The sequence below is a fragment of the Vombatus ursinus genome, unplaced genomic scaffold (genome assembly GCF_900497805.2).
Source record: "Vombatus ursinus unplaced genomic scaffold, bare-nosed wombat genome assembly UNPS02014798.1, whole genome shotgun sequence".
NCBI classification, from domain to species: domain Eukaryota; kingdom Metazoa; phylum Chordata; class Mammalia; order Diprotodontia; family Vombatidae; genus Vombatus; species Vombatus ursinus.
This window is the reverse complement of record NW_020954576.1, coordinates 45,471,603-45,491,368: the sequence shown is the minus strand read 5'-3', so window position 1 is coordinate 45,491,368 and position 19,766 is coordinate 45,471,603. Positions and strand designations below refer to the sequence as shown.

At 43.8% G+C, this 19,766-nt stretch overlaps 1 protein-coding gene across 1 annotated transcript in view; it reads right to left on the bottom strand.

Annotated features, from left to right (window-relative positions):
* Window positions 1–19,766, bottom strand: part of PLXNA2 (plexin A2) — a 316,420-nt gene that overhangs the window by 106,271 nt on the left and 190,383 nt on the right. The window contains exon 5 of the mRNA XM_027871180.1: window positions 3,218–3,318. Within this exon, the coding sequence (XP_027726981.1) occupies window positions 3,218–3,318 (101 nt within the window). The remainder of the gene's footprint in view (window positions 1–3,217; window positions 3,319–19,766) is intronic.

Genomic DNA, 19,766 nt, shown 5'->3' with positions numbered 1-19,766 from the left:
TGAGAATAAAGTGGTAATTCAGTGGAAAGACTGATTCTGGAGTCAGAGGACCTGGGTTAATAATAATAATAATAATGATTATAGTAGTAATAATAATCGCATTTACACAGCGTCTACTTTGTGATAGGCACTGTGCTGAGTACTTTATAAATATTATCTCATTTGATCCTCTCAACAACCTTGGGAAGTAGGTGTTATTATTGTCCCCATTTTATAGAACAGGAAATTGAGGCAGGCAGAGGTTAAATGACTTGTCTAAGATCACACAGCTAATAAGTATCTGAGGCCAAATTTGAACTCATGAATTCCTGACTCTAGGCGCAGCGTTCTATCCACTGAGCTGTCAGGTACTACTCCTGTTGGTCATTTCGCACTTTGTAACTGCGGCATTAACCTCACTAACCTCTCTGGGCACCGGCTGAGCCTCCTAGCTGTCAGGGTACCAATCCTGTCTCTGTCACATCTAACTTTGTCACCATGGCGTTAACTTCATTAACCTCTCTGGGCCTTATTTTCCTCAACTGTAAAATGATGGGGCTAGATTCAACGACTGCTAGGGTCCCTCCTTGCTGTACTTCTATGAGCCTAATCTAAACTGGGACCTGCTGGCTGTAGGAGAATGCGTGGCTAGAATACTCTCGGGGGGGAAAACGCCAACCTTTTACCCCTAAACACAAGCAGTGAACCCAGCGTGTGGCAGGGCTCAAATCCAGTCCAGATTTTGCATCTGTGACATGCCGGTCTCCCTCCCTTCTTAGCCCTCCCAACACCTGCCGCTAAGGCTGGGAGCCAAGAGCTATTGTATGGGACCCTGAGCTCTGGCCCTCTGCCTCCGCCCCAACTCAGCACATTTCTTGGAGATGTTTTCTGGCTGGCACACGGCCACAGGGTTTCCAGCTCTATTGGGGTGGGGTGGGGGGTGGCGGGAGAGGGGGGTGGGTGAAGGATTCTTAGTTTCTCATCAAGCAGTCTCTCAGGCTTTCTCTGTTTCTTTTCCCTCCCCAGCTCCTCTTGGAGTTAGGGTACCATGGCCAGGAAGGCAGCGATCCTGCATTTTTATAGGACTGGTTCTTTCAGACATGGGCTACTTCATTGTTTGTATCCAGGCACAGTCAGGAGGAGATGCCAGCGCCTTTGAATCATAAAGTACTAGGGCTGGAAGGGTCTTCCAAAGGTCACCTCATGCATTTGTATAGCACTTTATACTTTTCAGAGCATTTTCACTGTTATGGCAGCCTGTGAGGTAGTCAGGGTGGTAATTCCTGTTTCTGAGATGGGGAAACCGAGTCAGAGAGAGTGAATGACTCACACAGCTATCGAGTGACAGATCTGTTTCTACAAGCCAAAGAGCTCCTTACCTGTCTTCTTTCTACCACACTGCATTGCCTTGATGCTGGATTGTGCTTAATCCACTCTAACATAATAATATAATAGCTAACATTTACATAGCGCTTAATCTATACTAAGCACTTTACAAATATTATCTCATTTGTTCCTTACAACAACCCTTGGAGGTAGATGCTTTTATTATCTCCATTTTGTAGATGAGAAAACCGAGGCAGATAGCAATTAAGTGGCTTGTCCAGGGTCACACAGCTAGTATGTCAGAGATTGGATTTGAACTCAGGGGTTTGAGGCCTCAGGCCCAACACTCTATCCACTGTGCCACCTACTGGTTACTCTAGACAGAGAGGGGAAGTCTTAGAATGCTGGACATGGAGTCAGGAGGCCCAGCATTCAAATCCCTTCTCGAACATTTAATAGTTGTATGACTCTGGGTAAATCACTTAACCTCCCTCTCCCTCTGTTTCCTCATCTGTAAAATGGGTGCAAGAAGCAGTTTTATAGAGTGGCAAAACCTGTCTTGGAGGCAAAAAGACCTGGATTTAAGTCTTACCTCTGACACTGTGATCCTGAGCCAATCATTTAACCACTCAGAGCCCTGGACAACTCTCTAAGACAACAAGGTGCAGAACAGTTGTCTATCAATCAATTAATCAATAAACATTTATTAAGTGCTTGCTATGTGGACGCACTGTGCTAAGTGCTAGGGATACAAAAAAAGGCAAAAGACAGCCCCTGCCTTCAAGGAGCTTACAATCTAACGTGAGCAAACAAATATAGACAAAGCAAGCTATATGTAGGATAAATAGGAAATAATTAACAGAGAGAGGGCACTAGAAATAAGAGGTGTTAAGGAAGGTTTCCTGCATAAGATGGGATTTTAGTTGGGAATTAAAAGAAGAGGTCAGTAATCGCAGTAGAGAAGGGAGAGTGTTCCAGGCATGGCGGATAGCCAGAGAACATGCCTGGAGCTGAGGGATGGAGTGTCTTGTCCATGGACCAGTAAGGAGGCCAGTGTCACTGGATCAAAGAGGATGTGTCAGATAGGAGGGCGCCAGGTGATGGAGGGCTTTGAATGCTAAGTGGGAGCCATCCAAGACAGGAGTTCCCTTTGCCAATGAAGTCATACTTCTGTTTTTTTTTTTTTTTTTAAATGAGATGATAATAGCACCTACCTTACAGAATTGATGTCACTATCCAGTGAGATAACACACAAAGAACTTTGCACATCTCGAAGAGCTACATAAATGTTAGCTGTTAAGTAAGGAAATGCTATAGTTTCATCCTGAAGTCCTTTCCTCTGATCCTAACTCTTGTTAGGGACACATAGGCCTGACTTTGGAGCAGTTGGGAAAGAGACCAAAGTAGGGGAAGAAGTACTCAATTATTCCTGCTTCAGGGATATTTGGTATTAACATGACTCCTTACGATATCTGGGCCTGGGTTCCCGATATTGATAGATTCTAGAACAAAATAGAGTGATGGAGAGACGAATGAATGGAAAGGAGTCTCATGTCCTGGAGCTACCCCCTATCCACTATTAGTATCACCAGCTGGGGAAAGAGGATCTCACTTCTTTCTCCCCATCAAGCACAACTCCCCAAAAGAAGACATTTGTGCTTGGTTCCCTGTCTTCGTGCAGAGGCTATATAAAATAAAAAATCACTATACTTCAAGTCAGAAGTCCCAGCTCTGCCATTAAATGAGCTGTGTGATCCGGGGCAGATGACTTACCTTCTCTGAACCTCACTTTCCTCGCCTATAAAATGGGAATACTATCAACCTCACAGCGTTATTGTGAGGAAAGCACTTTGTATAGTGTAAAACTCTATGTAAATGTGAGTTGTTATTACCCAGGACTTCCCAGACTTACATGTTGTGCAAGGCGCACCAGCCACAGTGAGGGTCCCCTGAGCTCAGGCACTCCCCACATGTCGTATACTGTTCACAGGACTCTACTGGGACCCTGGAAACCTAGTAGAGAAATGGAAAAGAGCAGGGGGATAATCAGTCTTGTGGATCAGTCTAAACAACTCACTCCTAACCACCCACGCTTTCCCCCCAATCTCCTATGAGGAGTAGAGTACAGCAGCGATGGAATGAATGACATCATTCCGGTCTACTTGCCTGACAGGTGTTCTGACTCAGCCAATTCAACCAGGCCAGTGGCTATTTTCAAGGCAGAGATAAATTTGTTGGCTACTATGGTAGTGGGCTAGGCACTCCTACCCCCTCTAGAGATACAAATAGAACTCTTTAATCTCCTTCTGCCAGCCTTTAAAATCCCCCAGAGAGCCAACTATTCATGCCAGTGGGCTAGAGTTGAAAAATGGTTAAATCTGCTGAAAGGCTAGTGAGTGACAAACTCATCTGTGAAGAGCTGTCAGCTGGGCTTGGGGTGAGACATCCTGCTTGCACAGAAAACAGAAATAAGAGAGGGAGGGAAAACTTGTCCTATCAAATAATATTCAGAGTATGGTGCAATCTCTTTACAATCTACAAAATATACCACCTGGATCCAATTATCCCATTCTCTGATGTATGCATTCAGGCTCTCTAGTAAATCTCTTAGTCTTTGAAAAGTCTGGGTAAGGGGAGCCATCCTCACTGATGAGGAAGCTGTTTGAGTCTTGTCTCATTGAGGAGAATGGGAATCTGTGGAGTCAGAACCCATCTCTATCCCCATTGGAGAGAGCAGTTTCTTTATTTCCCCCCTGGATCGTAGAAAAGCAGACTCACTTCATCTATTAACCAAAGAAAGTGATCTGACAAGTGTTACGGGGTCATCATAAAAATGATACCTGTTATTCTTTCCCCCCAGGCTACCCACTTGGAAGAACAAAGGTAAGTGGGGTGGTAGGTTGAGGCAAGTATTTTGTGAACTGGTCCATTTTTATTTCTCATGTTAGGGCTTATCAGTCTCTAAACTATCTGCACTCCACATAACAAACCAAAGAAATATGTGAGCGCAGGTAACATAGAAAAAAATATCCTTTTGTTTGGGGTCAGGAAAAAGAGGTAGTGGGATTTTTTCTGTTTTATTATTATTTTATTATGAACTTAATAAACCCCAAATAAATGAGAATTTCTTTTTATATACAAAGTAGAATAGAAAATTGGGCAGCCCAGGTAAATCTCTACTATGTGTAGCTTATCCTTTCCTTTAAAAAATTCAACCTGAGATTTTCAACACTATCTTTCTTGTCTGTGTTTCCTTCCCTCTGTTCTCTTCTGTGCTTTAAAAAATTGCTTTGGTAATCCTCCTTTCTTTCCTTTTTTTATGGGATAGGAGAATGACTGTGCTGCTTTCTTCTACCTCCTGTTCCCTCTGTTCCCATTGAAAAAGAAAACAATTCTTGTAACACATATGCATAGTTAAGCAAAATAAATCCCCACATTGGCCCTGTGCAAAAAAAAAAAAAAATATGTCTCATTCTGCACTTTGAGTCCATCACCTCTCTGCCAGGAACCGGTAACCTGCTTTATCACCAATTTATTGGAATCCCAGTTGCTCACTGCATTGACCAGAGTTCTAAAGTCTTTCCAAGTTTTCTTTATAATATTGCTTTCTTGTATAAATTGTTCTCCTGATTCTGCTCACTTCACTTTGTACCAGTCCACATAAGTGTGATCATGGTTTTTCTAAAACTGTCCCTTTTGTTATTTTTATAGCATATTAATATTCCAACACATTTATAAAAAAGAATTTGTTGAGCCATTCTCCAATTTGCTGGTTACCTCCCCTCCCCATTTCTAGTTCTTTGCTGTAACAGAAAGAGCTGCTATAAATATTATAAATAAAAATAAAACATAAATATAAATAAATACATATGAGTCCTTTTCCTCTTTCTTTGATGTCTCTGAGCTATAGGCCTAGTAGAGGTAATGAGAAATCTATCAGGTTAGATGTGTGGTCTCTCCAGGGCAATGTTATACACCTGATTGGGGCACAAAGAGACACTGGGAGAGTGCCCTGGGTAACTATGAGCCCTCTCCTCTATGACAGTCCCTTCAAAAAATAGGCATAGATTTTATTGTAAGGAAAATATTTTCAAACCTTAAAGTATATTTGAGTTATTAATAACTAATAAGATGACATTTAACAAGGAGAAATATGTAGACCTATATCTATGATTTTTTAAAAAAAAATCAATTACATAAATACAGGCGAGTCCTGGCTTGATAGCAGTTCATGAGAAAAAGATCTGGGGATTTAAGTGGACCATAAGCTCAATTCGAGGCAATTGTACACTATGGCCTATTAAAAAAAAAAGGCTAAACAAACTTCTTTTTAGGAGGGGGTGATGGGGGTGGCGGTTTTGGACCTGTGATTTCATTGGTGGAGGGAGCTCCCTGTGTGGAAACTGCCCCTATCAATGCAGATTGGCAATTGCAGAAACTATTTAATTTAAAATGTTTTTATGACACTTTCACATCTGAATATCCCTCTGGTCACCTCAACCCAACCAACTTTCTCTAGTAAGTATCTGAGGCAGGATGAACTCAGGCCTTCTCACTCCATATCTAGCATTCCATCCACTCTTCCACCTGAAGATGAAATGGTGTTTGATCCTAGAGTCAATAGGGAGCCATAGGAGTTTATTAAGCAGGGAGGGTGACATGATCAGACCTGTATTTTAGGACAATACAAATATATGGAGGATAGATTGGAGTGAGGGGAAACTTGAGGCAGGAAAACCACTTGGGAGCTCATTGCTGGAGGATGATAAAAGACCTAGACTAGGGCAATCTAGCTGTGTGGGTACTTACTGAGAAAGAAACAGATGCTAGATATTGAATGAACTGATCGGATACGCAGGGTGTGGGAGAATGAGTTGGAGACGACTCCAGGTTACGAACTTCAGTGACTTGAAGCCCCCTTAATGGTAACAGGCCATTGTGGAAGAGGTGTGGATTTGGGGGAGAAATAATGGAACGAGATCTTTGTTCCTAACTGCAACCTATCCATGCCTCAGTTTGACTCACCCAAAATGAAAATAGGGAAAGCTGGACTCCTATGGTCACTGGCTCAGAGCCAGCCCTCTGAGGTGCTCCTGCTGCAGCCCAGAGACGAGTTGGGGTACAGGGAAAAGATTTGCTAGGAGTATATGGGGGAATTTCTCAAAGCTGCTGTGAGTAATCTCAGGGTGGGCTAGCGAATAACTTCCCTGAGGGGACTAGCTGGGATCAGGAAAGAGGAGGTAGGCTGGCCTCTAGCGCAGTCAAGGGAGGGACTATTAGAGGATAAGGGTAGGTGTGGTTATGCTGGAGAGACACCTATGGGAGGGGGTGTGATGAGGCCTATCTTCTGCTCCTCCAGTTGGTGGATCACTACTTAAAGTCCTCATTCAGAGATCATTGTTCTACAAAATAGGATTCTTTAAATCCGAGGTTTATCAGCTTCCCCCCCCCCCCCCCCCCGTTACCGTGCGGAGGTGGTGCAATAAAAAAGAGCACTGGGCTTGGAGTCAGGAAGACTCATTTTCATGAGTTCAAATCCAGTCTCAGACACTTTCTAAATTCACTTAACCTTCTTTGCCTCAGTTTCCTCATCTGTAAAATGAGCTGGAGAAGGAAATGGCAAACTACTCCAGAATCTTTGCCAAGAAAACCCAAATGGGGTCATGAAGAATTGGACACTGAACAATGGAAAAATCTCTTTGGTGTCACAGACCCCTTTGACAGTCTGATAAAGACTGTGGACTCCTCAGAATACCATTTTTAGATGCATAAAAAATACATAGGATTACAAAGGAAACCAATTACGTTGTATTATAGTTATAATCTTAGAGAAAGAAAAGGCTTGCAGAACCCTCCAACTTAAGAAACCCTGCTTGCTTTAAATAGAGTTGTGCCTTGTGGTATGCAAAACTCTGTCATTGCAATAACGTCATTAGTCCAAATAGTATTAAACCCTTTTTACAGATGAGGTAGTTGAGATCCAAAGAAATAGAATAATTTGTTTGTGGTTATGGAGTTAGTAGTGGAGCTGGAACTAGGTTAGGGTTCTGATTCAAAGTCTAGCTCTCTTCCCACTACTGAGAGAGAAGCTTTTTGCTTCTGGTTGGGAAGCTGGGCTGGATGACCCCGTCCCTTCCAAAAATTCTATGATTCTTTTACCAACATGGACTTACCAAAGCCCTTTCTTGTACTCATCCATATTTTTGTTTTATATAACCTTTTGTGTTAAAATATAATGTCTCAATATCACTTCTTTTCTCCTCCTCCCATTTTTACCCCTGTCCCCAAAGAGCAGCCGTATGACAAGTGCATGTTGGGGTTCTTCTCTAGTTTGTCTGTTCCAGGTCCTGTCTTCACTGGGCACCCTACAGTAGGATATCCGTTACCCTGACCGCCTGGTCTCCTTCCGCCCAGCCCCCTCCAGCCAGCCCACTACTCTAGGCAGTGATGGCAGTAGCCCAGTGCCCAGGCTTCCTTTCTTGGGTTTCGGGCTCCTTGTTGAGTGATGTCTGCATCTGGCTGGAAATTAAAACAACTGTCTGCATTGCATTCACCCCGTCCGTCAAAACACAGCCCGGCTCTCAGCAGCTGGGAAATAAGCTCCTGAAAGGGAGCAGTGTCTCCAGCAACAAAGCCCACTTTCAAGCCAAGTGCCATGGAGATAGTGAGAACTCTCTTCCTCTCTAAACATGAAACCAATAGCACAATTATTTTTCTTGTTTCCTGGGCCCTCCGGCTTTTATTTTTTAAAAAAGAGTTTGAAGAGCAAAGTGCAAAAAAAGGTGACCTATCGGGTATAGTGAGGGAACTTAAAAGTCGAACTGATCTCTCCCCAAAGATGTTTCTCCCTTTACTATGGGAAAGAAACATTGTATTTTGACAAATACAAAGTACATTGCTTTTCCAGGTATGGTGTAATGGAAAGCATACTGATTTTAGAGGTAGAAGACCTTGGTTCAAGTCCAGAGTTTGATCTGGGCAAATTGCTTAACCTCTCTGTGCCTCAGTTTCCATATTTATAAATGGGATAGCAATAGTTGCATTCTCTACCTTATGGGGTTGTGAGAAAACACTCTGCAACCTTGAAAGCACTTTATAAATATGAGTTGATCTTACTAAGGTCTACAAAGTACCTGGTCTCTCAAGGCTTCTGATTTGGGCTAGAAATTCAATTCAATTCAAACATTTATTATGTACCTACTATGGACAAGGGCAGCTAGGTGGTTCAGCAGATAGAGTGCTGGGCCTGGAGTCAGGAAGACTCATCTTCCCCAGTTCAAATCTGGTCTCAGACACTTTCGGTCACTTAACCCAGTTTGCCTCATCTATAAAATGAGCTGGAGAAGGAAATGGCAAACCACTAGAGTATCTTGGCCAAGAAAATCCCAAATGGGGTCATGAACAGTTGGACACAACTGAAATGATTGTACAACACGATGGGCAAGGCATTAGGCTAAGTTCTTGGGATACGAAGATGAAAAATGCCTGCCCTCATGGAGCTTACCAGGGAGTGAGGACATGCATGCCAACAAATATACTCTAGATTAGTACAGAATGGGATGCAAAGGAAAGAATCTGTACAAAGTTGTCCGTGAAAATCTGAAGAGGGAGAAAGCACCTTCCTCCGAGGGGTAGGCGAAAGGCTTCAGAGAGGCGGCGACAGGGAACTTGAGACTTGAAAGAAGAGAAAGATTCTCAAAGTTAGAGATGAAGAAGGATCGAGTCCAGAGGCAGGAGCTGCCATGACGGCCTCAGGGAACAGTCCGTGGACTAATACAGTATGTGAAGGAGAAATGACTTTGAAAAGGGATTTGGCCATAAAGGGAAACTGAGTCTCCCTGGAGGTCAGCCGTTTCGGTAGTATCTCACCCAGCCTGGGAAACCTTAATAATTTAGGCCAGGGGAAGTGACTCTAATAAATGCCTACCTCATGACACTACATGGCAAGTTAAACACTAACTTCCAGAGAGGCTAAAAAGTACTTCAGGTCAGTACTTTATAACCCCATGAGAACCTGACCTATTGCTTGGGAGTGTGAGGGGCGGATTCAGATCCCTGGAGTGAGGGCTAGGGTAACTTTGGATTCCCAGGGATTGTAGTCACTGTCAATGGCCAATCAACGCCTCCTCAGGGCATCCGTCCTTTGTCCTGGATTGGGGAAGGAGGGAAGGGGAGAAGCTCACTTGCAGATCTGGAGGTAAAAGGGATCTGGGGCACATAGGTGGCACAGGGGATAGAATGCTTGAGCTGTAGTCAAGAAGATGTGAGTTCAAATCCTGCCTTCGCACTGACAAGAAATGGGACACTGGGCAAGTCATTTAACCACTATTTTACTCAGTTTCTTCATCTGTTAAAAAAAATGGAGATAATAATAGCCTACTGTGCTGGGTTGCTGTGAGGAGATAACATTTGCAAAGTGCTTTACCAATCTCAAAGTGACTGTATAAATGCTACCTGTTATTATTAAGTGAGAGATCACCTAGTTCAACCTCCTCATTAGTTTTCTCTTGGAAAGTTTTCCATTGTAAAGAGGTGTTCTGTCAGGGCTGATTCAGAGTTTAATGGAACAATGTATGATGCTCTAATTAGTGTTTGTTTATTATTATTTCATTTTAATTATGCCCCAGGCTCTCCTCGCTCCTCCAGTATTGGGATGTGAGGGTGGTGGGAACAGGCACAGGTTTGGGAATTATGTAAGGGGTCCTAGGCCTAGGAAGGAATGCCCATATCCTAACCCCCACTTCCATTCCCCCTCTTTCCCCACCCCTCCCCCCCGTGTTGTGTGACACATGCTTTTTTGACTGGATTCCCCTCTGACCCCTGTGCATTTTTTCGTGCATGATCTTATGTTTTGTAATTATGCCTCTGATGACTATAACTGTCCTATTAAGTAATTTACTTAAGAAATGCTCTTAACTAAAGGTGACTCTGGCTGCTTTCTTGGCTTTGGTGGCCTCAGGGATCTGGGTCTCTGGTGCCTCTTTTGTTTTGAGCTCAACTGGGTTCACGATTGTGTAGAAAGACTTTGGTAGAGGTGAGGAAAGGAAAGGAATGTGCTTTTTACCTCCCTCCCTGACTACTCACCCCGAACCCCTAGGGCGTCCACAGCTTGCTAGGCACTGCTTAGTTAAGGGGAGTTTTGGATAGTTGGATTGCTGGGACTTGATAGAAGCCCTGGGCATTTTTAGGAAGAACAGACATCCCCCCTCCTTTTACTTCCTTGGGTCTACATTGGCCAAGAGATGTGAATCTAGAAGCAACCTTTGAGAGCGTCTCTCTGTGAGGCATGCTGAGACAGCGTGGGACAATTAACAACAACAACAAAGTCCTTTCACACTCCAGATCTAAGGTCCCATGAGCTCCAGGTCTGATGCACCAATGCACCACATACTGCATTGCTTCTATACCAGGGGTTCTTCATCTGGAGTCTATGAATTAAAAACAATTTGTAACTATATTTCAATACAACTGTTTCCTTTGTATTGTGCATTTAAAAACAGTATTCTGAGAAGGCATCTAAAGGTATCACCTTACTGCCAAAAGGGTCTATGACTCCATAAAAAAAATCGAGCCCCTACTCTAATAGGTGGGCGCATCAATTAGACGCATGACATAGTCAGATCCTTGGAGCTGAGACCTAATATGTGATTCCTTCTTTCTGTGCTGGGGCAGCTGATCCGTGTAGGCAGACTTCAGAGAACAGAACACAGGGCTTAGAGCGTCTGTATTTATACCTGGGGAGGCAGCTTAGGTGGCTTAGTGGATAGAGCACTAGGGCTGGAGTCAGGGAGACTAGAGTTAAAATCTGGCCTCAGATACTTACTAGCTGTGTGACCCTGGGCAAGTCACTTAACCTCGGTTTGCCTTAATCACTGGAGAAGAAAATGGCAAAACACTCTAGTATCTTTGTCAAGAAAGGGGACACCATTGGCATGCTGTGATCCATGGGGTCACTAAGAGTTGTATGCAACTAAACAACAGCAATTTGTACCTGGGCTTGGCCAGTCAGAGGAGTCACTAGATTGTAGCAAAGAAACTCAGCGGATCTTTGACCATGAAGGAAGTTAGCCCACAATAGAGACACAGTACCACAAACTAGCTTCCGGAAGTCCCCAAAAATCTCTACATGCACCGGAATTACAAGTATCCCGAAGAAGTCCGGATGTGGTCCATGGCTGGCTCTAGAAATTGCCTAACCGAGGCACTCGGTGAGGCAAAAACTGCTTGCTGGGCTCCTTTGCAATCCCACAGGAGGAAGAAAGAGGCAAGGAAGATGCTGCCAAGTGGAAGAGGGATTAAATTTGCTCAGTTTAGCCCCAGAGGGCAGAGCTAGGAACAGTGGGTGGAAGTCAGAAAGAGGCAAATTCAGGCTTGAGTCAGGGCGGAAAAAATACAACTTCCTAACAATACCAACTATACCATGCAATAGAATCAGGCTGCTGCAGGCAGGTTTTCAAACTGAGGTTTCAGGATCTCTTCAAATCATTGGAAAAACCCTCAGAGGCCACCAAATCCAACCCCTCATTTTACAGATGAAGAAATTTGAAGATAAGTTAAGGGACTTGCCTAGAGTTACACCGTGAGTGAATATCTGGGGCAGGAACTGAACCCAGGTCTTCCTGATTCCAATTCCGGTGCCTTATTCACTACGTGCATCAGAGATGCTGTAGAAGCAATTCCTTTTAGTGCATGGGTTGGATTAGAGGATCACTGAGGGCCCTTCCCACTCTCAAATTCTTGGGTTCTGTGCAGGGAAAGAGAGCGCTTCCCCAGGCGTTTCAGAGCCTGACTGCTAAGCACTTAATCCTCCTGCTGTACGGGAATCCGTCCCCAGCCTTACCAGATGGTACACCTGTCCCCACGCTCATCCCCGGCCTCCTGGAGGCATCACAGGATGAACAGTGGGGCATGTCACGGACTGGCACAGCCGGCATGTATCAGAGCTTACAGTTGGCTTCATCAACAGGCTCCTATTTCCTGCCCTAGGGAACTGGGGAAAGGGGAAACAGGGAGAGACCAGGTGACAATTAGTGCTGGGAGGCAGGTGTTTTATTGCCCTGAGGCAAAATTGGTAAATAGGCTGAGTTAGCCATTCTTTTCTCAGCAACGCTTTCCTGTCTTCTCCCTTTTTTACAACCCAGTTGGCTCGGAAGCCCATCTCCTGTACTTGATACCTTCTTTTTGGCATAGACTCTGTGATCCTGGGACATGATCCTTGAACAGAATACTCCATGTCCCGACTCCAAGAACTTTCACTGGCTGGAACTCTTTTCCTCCTCATCTCTATCTCCTGAATGGTTTTTGTTGATGTTGTTCGGTCGTGTCTGACTCTTTGAGATCCCATTTGGGATTTTCTTGGCAGCTGGAGTGGTTTGCCATTTCCTTCTCCAGCTCATTTTACAGATGAGGAAGCTGAGGCAAACAGTTGAGTGACTTGCTCAGTGTCACCAAATGGACTGTCTCTTGCCTTTCTTTGAATCCCTGGTGCTTTGCACAGTGCCTGGTACAAAGTAGGCCTTAATAAATTCTAGTTTACTGATCCTCCTTTCCCCTATTACTTGATATGTGGGCAACCCAGCTCAATGGATATTTATCATTTCCCTTATCTGATCCTCAATTTCCTTCACTGCCAAAGGTCGAAGTAGAACTAGGTCTTTTTAAGAGCCTTTCTGGTATGAGCATTATGCTAGTCTGTGATTTTGGCTCTAAAAGATCCAGGCAGTGGATGGTTGGGGCAGCGAGGTGGCACGGTGGATAGAGTACTGGGTCTGGAGTCAGGAAGACTCTTCTTCCTGAGTTCAAATCTGACCTCAGACACTTCCTAGCTGTGGGATCCTAGGTAAGTCACTTCACCCTCTTTGCCTCAGTTTCTTATTGGTAAAATGAGCTAGAGAAGGAAATGACAAGCCACTCTGGTATTTCTGCCAAGAAAACCCCAAATTGGGTCATGAGGAGTTGGACACAACTGAAAGGACTGAACAACAAGTGGGTGATTGGGATTTTTGTAATGGATAGAGGACTGAAAGACCCATAGAGGTTCAAATCCCACCTCAGGTACTTACTAGCTGTGTGATCCTTCTAAGCCATTTAACCTTTTTCAGCTTCATGTAATCAATCAACAAGCGTTTATTAAGTACCTACTCTACCTACCTATTATCCACCTATTAAGTACCTACTCTATGCCAGGTACTGTGTTAGGTGCTAGTGATGCAAATATATGTACCAGTGAGCTGGTCCCTGCCCTCAGAGAGCTTATGTTCTACTGGTTTCCTCATCTGTAACATGGGCACAATTATATCTGTAGTGCCAACCTCACCAGGTTGTCATGAGGATCAAATAGGATGATGTATAGAATGTGTTTTTCCAATCCCTACAGCTAACTAGAATGATGATTATTGTGATTCTATGATTTTTTCGGTGATAAGTTTATCCTGGTTTCTGACTGACTATAATGGGTGGCCTAGGCTTCCACCTCACTTCCAGGCTGTGTCTTCACCATGACCCCAGAAGGTCTGTAGTCTCTTCCCCTCCCTCCTTCCTTCCCTGTGCTTTCCAGCACCCATCTCTATTTTTTTCTTCTCTCATTAGAATGTAAACTTCTTGAGGGCAGGGGCTGTCATGACTGCTTTTATTTGTATCTCTTGCATTTAGCACAATGCCTGGCACACAATAAAGGAGAAATCAATTCTTTATATCTGTCATCTATATATCTATCCATCTATTGATCATTTATCTAATTATCTATTTTTCTCCTCTATCTAGTTCTATCATTCTGAAAAAAACTTCAAGCTGACTATTAGCCTAAAAAGTTCCTCTGGGGAGTATTTCCATTTTAATAACCCCACAGATCCATATCCACTCAGCTGCAGCACAGCCGTGTCACCCCACACAGGGAGGAACACCCCACAGAAGGCAAGCGCTCATGCGGAGGTCAGAAGAATCGACGCAAAGTCTTTCTGAAGAACTTTGGAGCTGACTGTGAGACATAGGAGACACTGGCCCAGGACCACCCAGCATGGCATGCCTGTATCAAAGAAGGTACAGTGTTCTATGAGCAAAGCAGAATTGCAGTAGCAATGAGATGTGCAAATTTAGAGACATCTCCACTCCGAATGTTCATATGGACTCTTTGTGCCCAACCAGTGGTAGAACTTAATGAGCTGTATTGGTTTGATCAGCCATAGTCGGACACACCGTGCCTTGACCCCGACATAATAATGTCATTTTGGTCCTCTTCAAGGACAAAAAACAACGGGAACAATAATGCATTTTAATACGAATCAAAGCTTTAATCTAAAGGGTTGAAACTCTAATAACTGGACTTCAAGTGTTAGTTGGATATTCTGGGGGGTAGCTGGGTCTGCTGCCCCTGAAATCCTTCGACATAGGGGGCTGCCTAAGGGTAAGGCTGGTTCTGGCTAGCTCTGATGCTGCCTTCAAGCCTCACATCCCAGCTCTGCTAGGCTCAGTCACCAGTTACTCATAATTTAGGGTGAGCTCCCACTCCTCACGTGTAAGAACAGGGGATTGGACTAGATGATTTCTAAGATTTCTAAGACTTCTAGCTCTAAGCAGATGATCTGATAATTATGAGAGCTTTGAGATGCAAATAGCGCTAGGGGAGAGAGGCTGGAATTCTGGACAGGGTCTGGGCATCATGATGGCCTATGTAATAAATGTCTTATAGGAAGGAAATGACTCATTCAAAAGGAATGCCAAATCCACAGCAGGGTCAGAGACCGGGCTTGACTTGCACTAGCTATAAAAATCTTCAAAATTTTCACTCTCACCAAATACCCTTTCTGACATCCCTCCCCAGGAGACAGTCTCAGAGGCAAATACAATCTGATTGGAAGCTGTCAGAGGCCAAGGCTTCTAAAAGGAGTTATAATTCAATTTGACAAACATTTATTAAGCCCTTACAATGTACAGGGCACTGTACTAGACCCTGGAAAGGGCTTTCTTCTGGTGGTGGTGGGGATGAGCTGAGAGTTGGGTTGAATTATTCTGATATTGAAGTAATGGGAAAGTGGTGCCGGATGCATTTACTTGTTTGGAGTTGGGATGAAGACAAGGAGCAGGAAGGAACTACCTGATTAACTAAGTGATTCTTTAGTAAAGTAGGAAGAACACCAAAAACCTATCCTTTAACGGGGGAGTTTTCTGAATGGCTGAGAGGAAGGGGGATGGGAAAAGGGTGGAAAGTGACTTTAAAGAAAGCTCTAAGGGGCAGTGGATAGAGCTGTGGCCTTGGAGTCAGGAGGACCTGAATTCAAATCTGACCTCAGACACTTGACACTTACTAGCTGTGTGACCCTGGGCAAGTCACTTAACCCCGATTGCCTAAGCAAAATAAATAAACAAATAAATAAAAAATAAATACATAAATTAAAAAATACACATATAAAATTTTAAAAAAGAGAAAGATCTTTCTATCTAACTATCAGGCCCAGGAAGGTGAATCAACAAGAGACTGCTTTGAGGCAGAAAAGGCCATTCTTATCAGGGGAGTCATGAGGTAGCTGGATTCTTGGCCTAGGATCACTGGGGGTTGGGGAGGATAGTTAGAACATAGGAAAGTTAGGGCCACCCAGCCTAGGATAAGATAGATTTCTTTTGTCTGTCATTCTAATTCTCTTCCTCCAGTTTATTATTTATGAATTTCTATGTTTTCTGTCCTCTTGTAAAAATAAACCCTGGAAAATATGCTTCTTGGCCAGCAGAGTATGGACACAAGGGTTGGAATGCTAAACAGGGAAGTGAATTCTGGCAACAGGCAGCAGCAGCAGCAGAGGAAAGAAAGGCTCTCAAGTTAAAGTTTGGATGCGGCAGATCTCTGAACTCTGGGAGCCGAAAAGAAAGGTCCAAGAGGCTCAGAGCCCTGCATCAGGGTGAAGAGATCAGCCCAGGCTTAGAAAGTAATGAAGGCTAAAAGTCCTGCGGCAAAAGGCAAGTTTCACCGGACTGCAGCAGCTCTGCCTGCTAGAGTTTGGGCCTCAGAGAGCTGGTTGCGAGGTTCAGACGCAGATCCTTCAAAAAAGCACAATTTCAGAGCAAAGGGGGAGATTTCAACGGGAAGCTTTGGACAGCAACAGAAAGCCTGAGCTAAGGCTTTGGCTCTTTGGCCAGTGCCTCTTGATGCGGGTACTACTTCAGTCTATAACCTCATTGCCTTTGATGCTTCAGACAGATGGGATGAGAGGTGCTTCTGTGACCACAGCCCAAGACTATAAATACACAATGCGCTGCGCTGAGTTCCCTTCCAAGTTCCTTGGCCCAACTCCCTGGGTGAAAGGACTTCACACTGAGTCACTGAGCTTAGTCTTCTAGTCGGTTAACAAACATTTGTTGAGCACTTACTATGTGTCAGGCACTCTAGCAAACCAAAAGTAGCCATAGTCCCTGCACTCAGGGAGCATGTAGTCTAGTGGGGAAAACAATATATAAGCAACTAGCAGGGGTGGGGAACCTGAGGCCTCGAGGTTACATGTGGCCCTCTAGGTCCTCGGGTGAGGCCTTTTGACTGAGGCTAAGTTTTACAGAACAAATCTTTTTATTAAGGGGATTTGTTCTGTGAAGTTTAGATTCAGTGACTTGTCCAGGGTAACATAGACATTATGCATCAGAGGTGGGTCATGAACTCAGATCTTCCTGACTCAGTTAACTCTATATCCACTATGCCATCTTGTATCTCCATATAACTTATATTGATGCTATATTAATGTTAATTTATTAATGTTTAATTGTTAAAAAGTTACATTTATTTTCTATTAAACATGTTTATTATATTTTATATCCAATAACTTTATATATTATATATTAATATATTACTTAGCTTTATTAACATTAATGAACTAATTAATTGATAATGAACATTAATGAGGCACTCTCAAAGATTTTTACAGGTCTCTTCTTCAACCTTCACAATAATTAAGAGATCTTACAGGAATGATTATCCCCATTTTACAGATGAGGCTCAGCAAAGACAAGTGACTTGTTTAATACCACATGACTAATAAGAGGTAGAGATGGGCCCCAAATCCAGGTCTCTCTGGCTTCTAGATCAATGTTTCTTTTTACTAACCTCCAGAGTACAGGCTTAGTAAAAAGTTTATTGATGGATTAATTAATGGAATAGCCATACCTCATCTCATGTGGCCCAACTTTTGACCCCAGTGGGGTGACTGGGCAAGACTGGCTTATGAGAGAGTCCTGAGTCAAAAGATTCTCTATTTTCCCTCTGTACTAGGAAGCTGAGGTTAGCTGAGGTTTATAGTCCTTAGCGGGAAAGAAAAATCCCCAACCAGAGAAATGTGAGCAGATGGCATTAGGGGAAGCCAAGCCTGGGCCTTAGCCTTCGCGTCAATATTCCCAGGCATTGGAGCCAAGGTGGACATTCCATAAGCCCGTGTCTCCCAGAGGGGAAGGGGAGACTTTCCAACTGGTTTTGCACTCCTTTTCCTTCCTTGGTATGGGAAGTCTCCAGGGAAAACATGTGCTTTGGAGGACTGCTCTTGGCTCCACTTTTTTCCCTTGGCTTACTAAGGGCAATAGTGAAGTACCTAAACTGGCCCCTTTGCTATCCCCATTCTGGGGATGGACCAGCAGTGTGTGGTGGAAAGAACTAGATCCGTAGTTGGAAAACCTGGGTTCAAATCCCAAATCTGTTATTAACCTGTGTGAGTTTGGACAAGTATTTTCATCTCTCTGGGCCCTTGTTTCTTGATCTATAAAATTAGGAGGTTGGTCTGGACTGCCTTCAAGGTCCCTACAAGTTCTAAATCGGTGTTCCTGTGGTTCTCTCCCTTGAGAGAACTTCAGAGGGATCTGTAGAGAAGAATCTTCCTGCTGAGATGATAGGCCACCAGGGTCTTGACTGTGACCTGCTCTGAGTCAAGACAGTGCTTTTCAAATGTCATGCAGCAACAGGGATGTCAAAGAGACTCAGAAGGCAACGTGGTCACTGGGGGCAGCTCAGGGGGCCTCAGGCCTGCCAAGGAAAGAGATCGGGCTGAGAAGAGAACTTTCTGGGGCTGGCTTGAGGGAGAGACAGTCAACACACTTATTCCATTGACATTCCATGAAGCTGTACCAAGCAGAGGCATTAGCCATCCTTGCAGATAACAACTCCAAAATACCAGCCAGAATGAATATATTCTCAGTCCACAAAGTATCTCTTAGTTTTTCTCATTTGTTTTTACATCCTAGCAAAGAGACCTCTGGTAATGGTGAGAAATAGAGTTGGCAGAAGAAGGTGAAAGTTAGCGTTCAAAGGCTGGGACTGCTGAGTGTGAGGGGAGTAAGTAGACGTTTAAGTTTTATTAAGACTCATAGAACAATATAAATGTTGGTTATTATGGAGAGGCAGCTATTACGTACATGTATTATGTACACTATTATGTAGCGGATAGACAGTAGACCTCAGGCCATCTCTGGCACATATTAGCTCGTGTGGCCACGGGCAAGTCACTGAACTCCACAGTATCTCAGGTCACTCTGTGACTGAAACTTGCAAAACAGTTGCCTATTATCATTGATAGTGGCGGTTTCCCCACCAGGATTTCAGATTCAGAGTAGAGTAGGATGTCCTCTAGTCTCTTATTTTACAGATGATGTAACTGGGGTCCAGAGAGTGACTTGCCCAAATTTTTATACAGATAGCAAATGCCAGAGCTGAGACTGGAACTCAGTTGCTCTGAATCCAAACCCGGTCTTCTTTCTACTCCATCATGAGAGGTCCCTATACCACTTAAATGACAAATCTCTACAAAATAAGAACAAATAAATAAAATTCTTACTGGTTCACATCTGGATTTTTAGTCTATGGAACCTTCTAGATCAGGGGTTCTTAACTCTTGGGTGAGTCTGTGGATAAATTTCAAGTGGTCTCTGAATGTAGATGGGGCAAAAAAAAATTACATCTTTATTTTTACTAACTTCTAACTAAAATTTAGCGTTTCCTTAAATTATATAAAGACATTATTCTTTTTTTTTTTTGGCTAGGCAATGGGGTTAAGTGACTTGCCCAGGGTCACACAGCTAGTAAGTGTCAAGTGTCTGAGGCTGGATTTGAATTCAGGTCCTCCTGACTCCAGGGCTGGTGCCATATCCACTGCGCCATCTAGCTGCCCCCCTAAAAACATTATTCTGAGGAGTCCAAAGACTTCACCAGACTGTCAACGGGGCTTATGACACCTAAAAAGATCAAGAAGTTCTGCTTTAAGGGGTTGTGGCAATGGGAGACAGATCAAGCCAATCTTGAGTCCATGTGTTCCACACTTTGTCACTGAAGGAAAGGCAGTCACCCACCAGTGCCAAGGACCTCTTGCCTTCTAGAGAAGTGCAAAAAGGGGACCTTTCCTTAGCATATGGGCCATCCTGCCCCCATTGTGCTGGGTAACTTCAAACCATACCGTATTCTCTGATTTTTATACTCCTAAGCAGCAATCCATTTCCCTGTA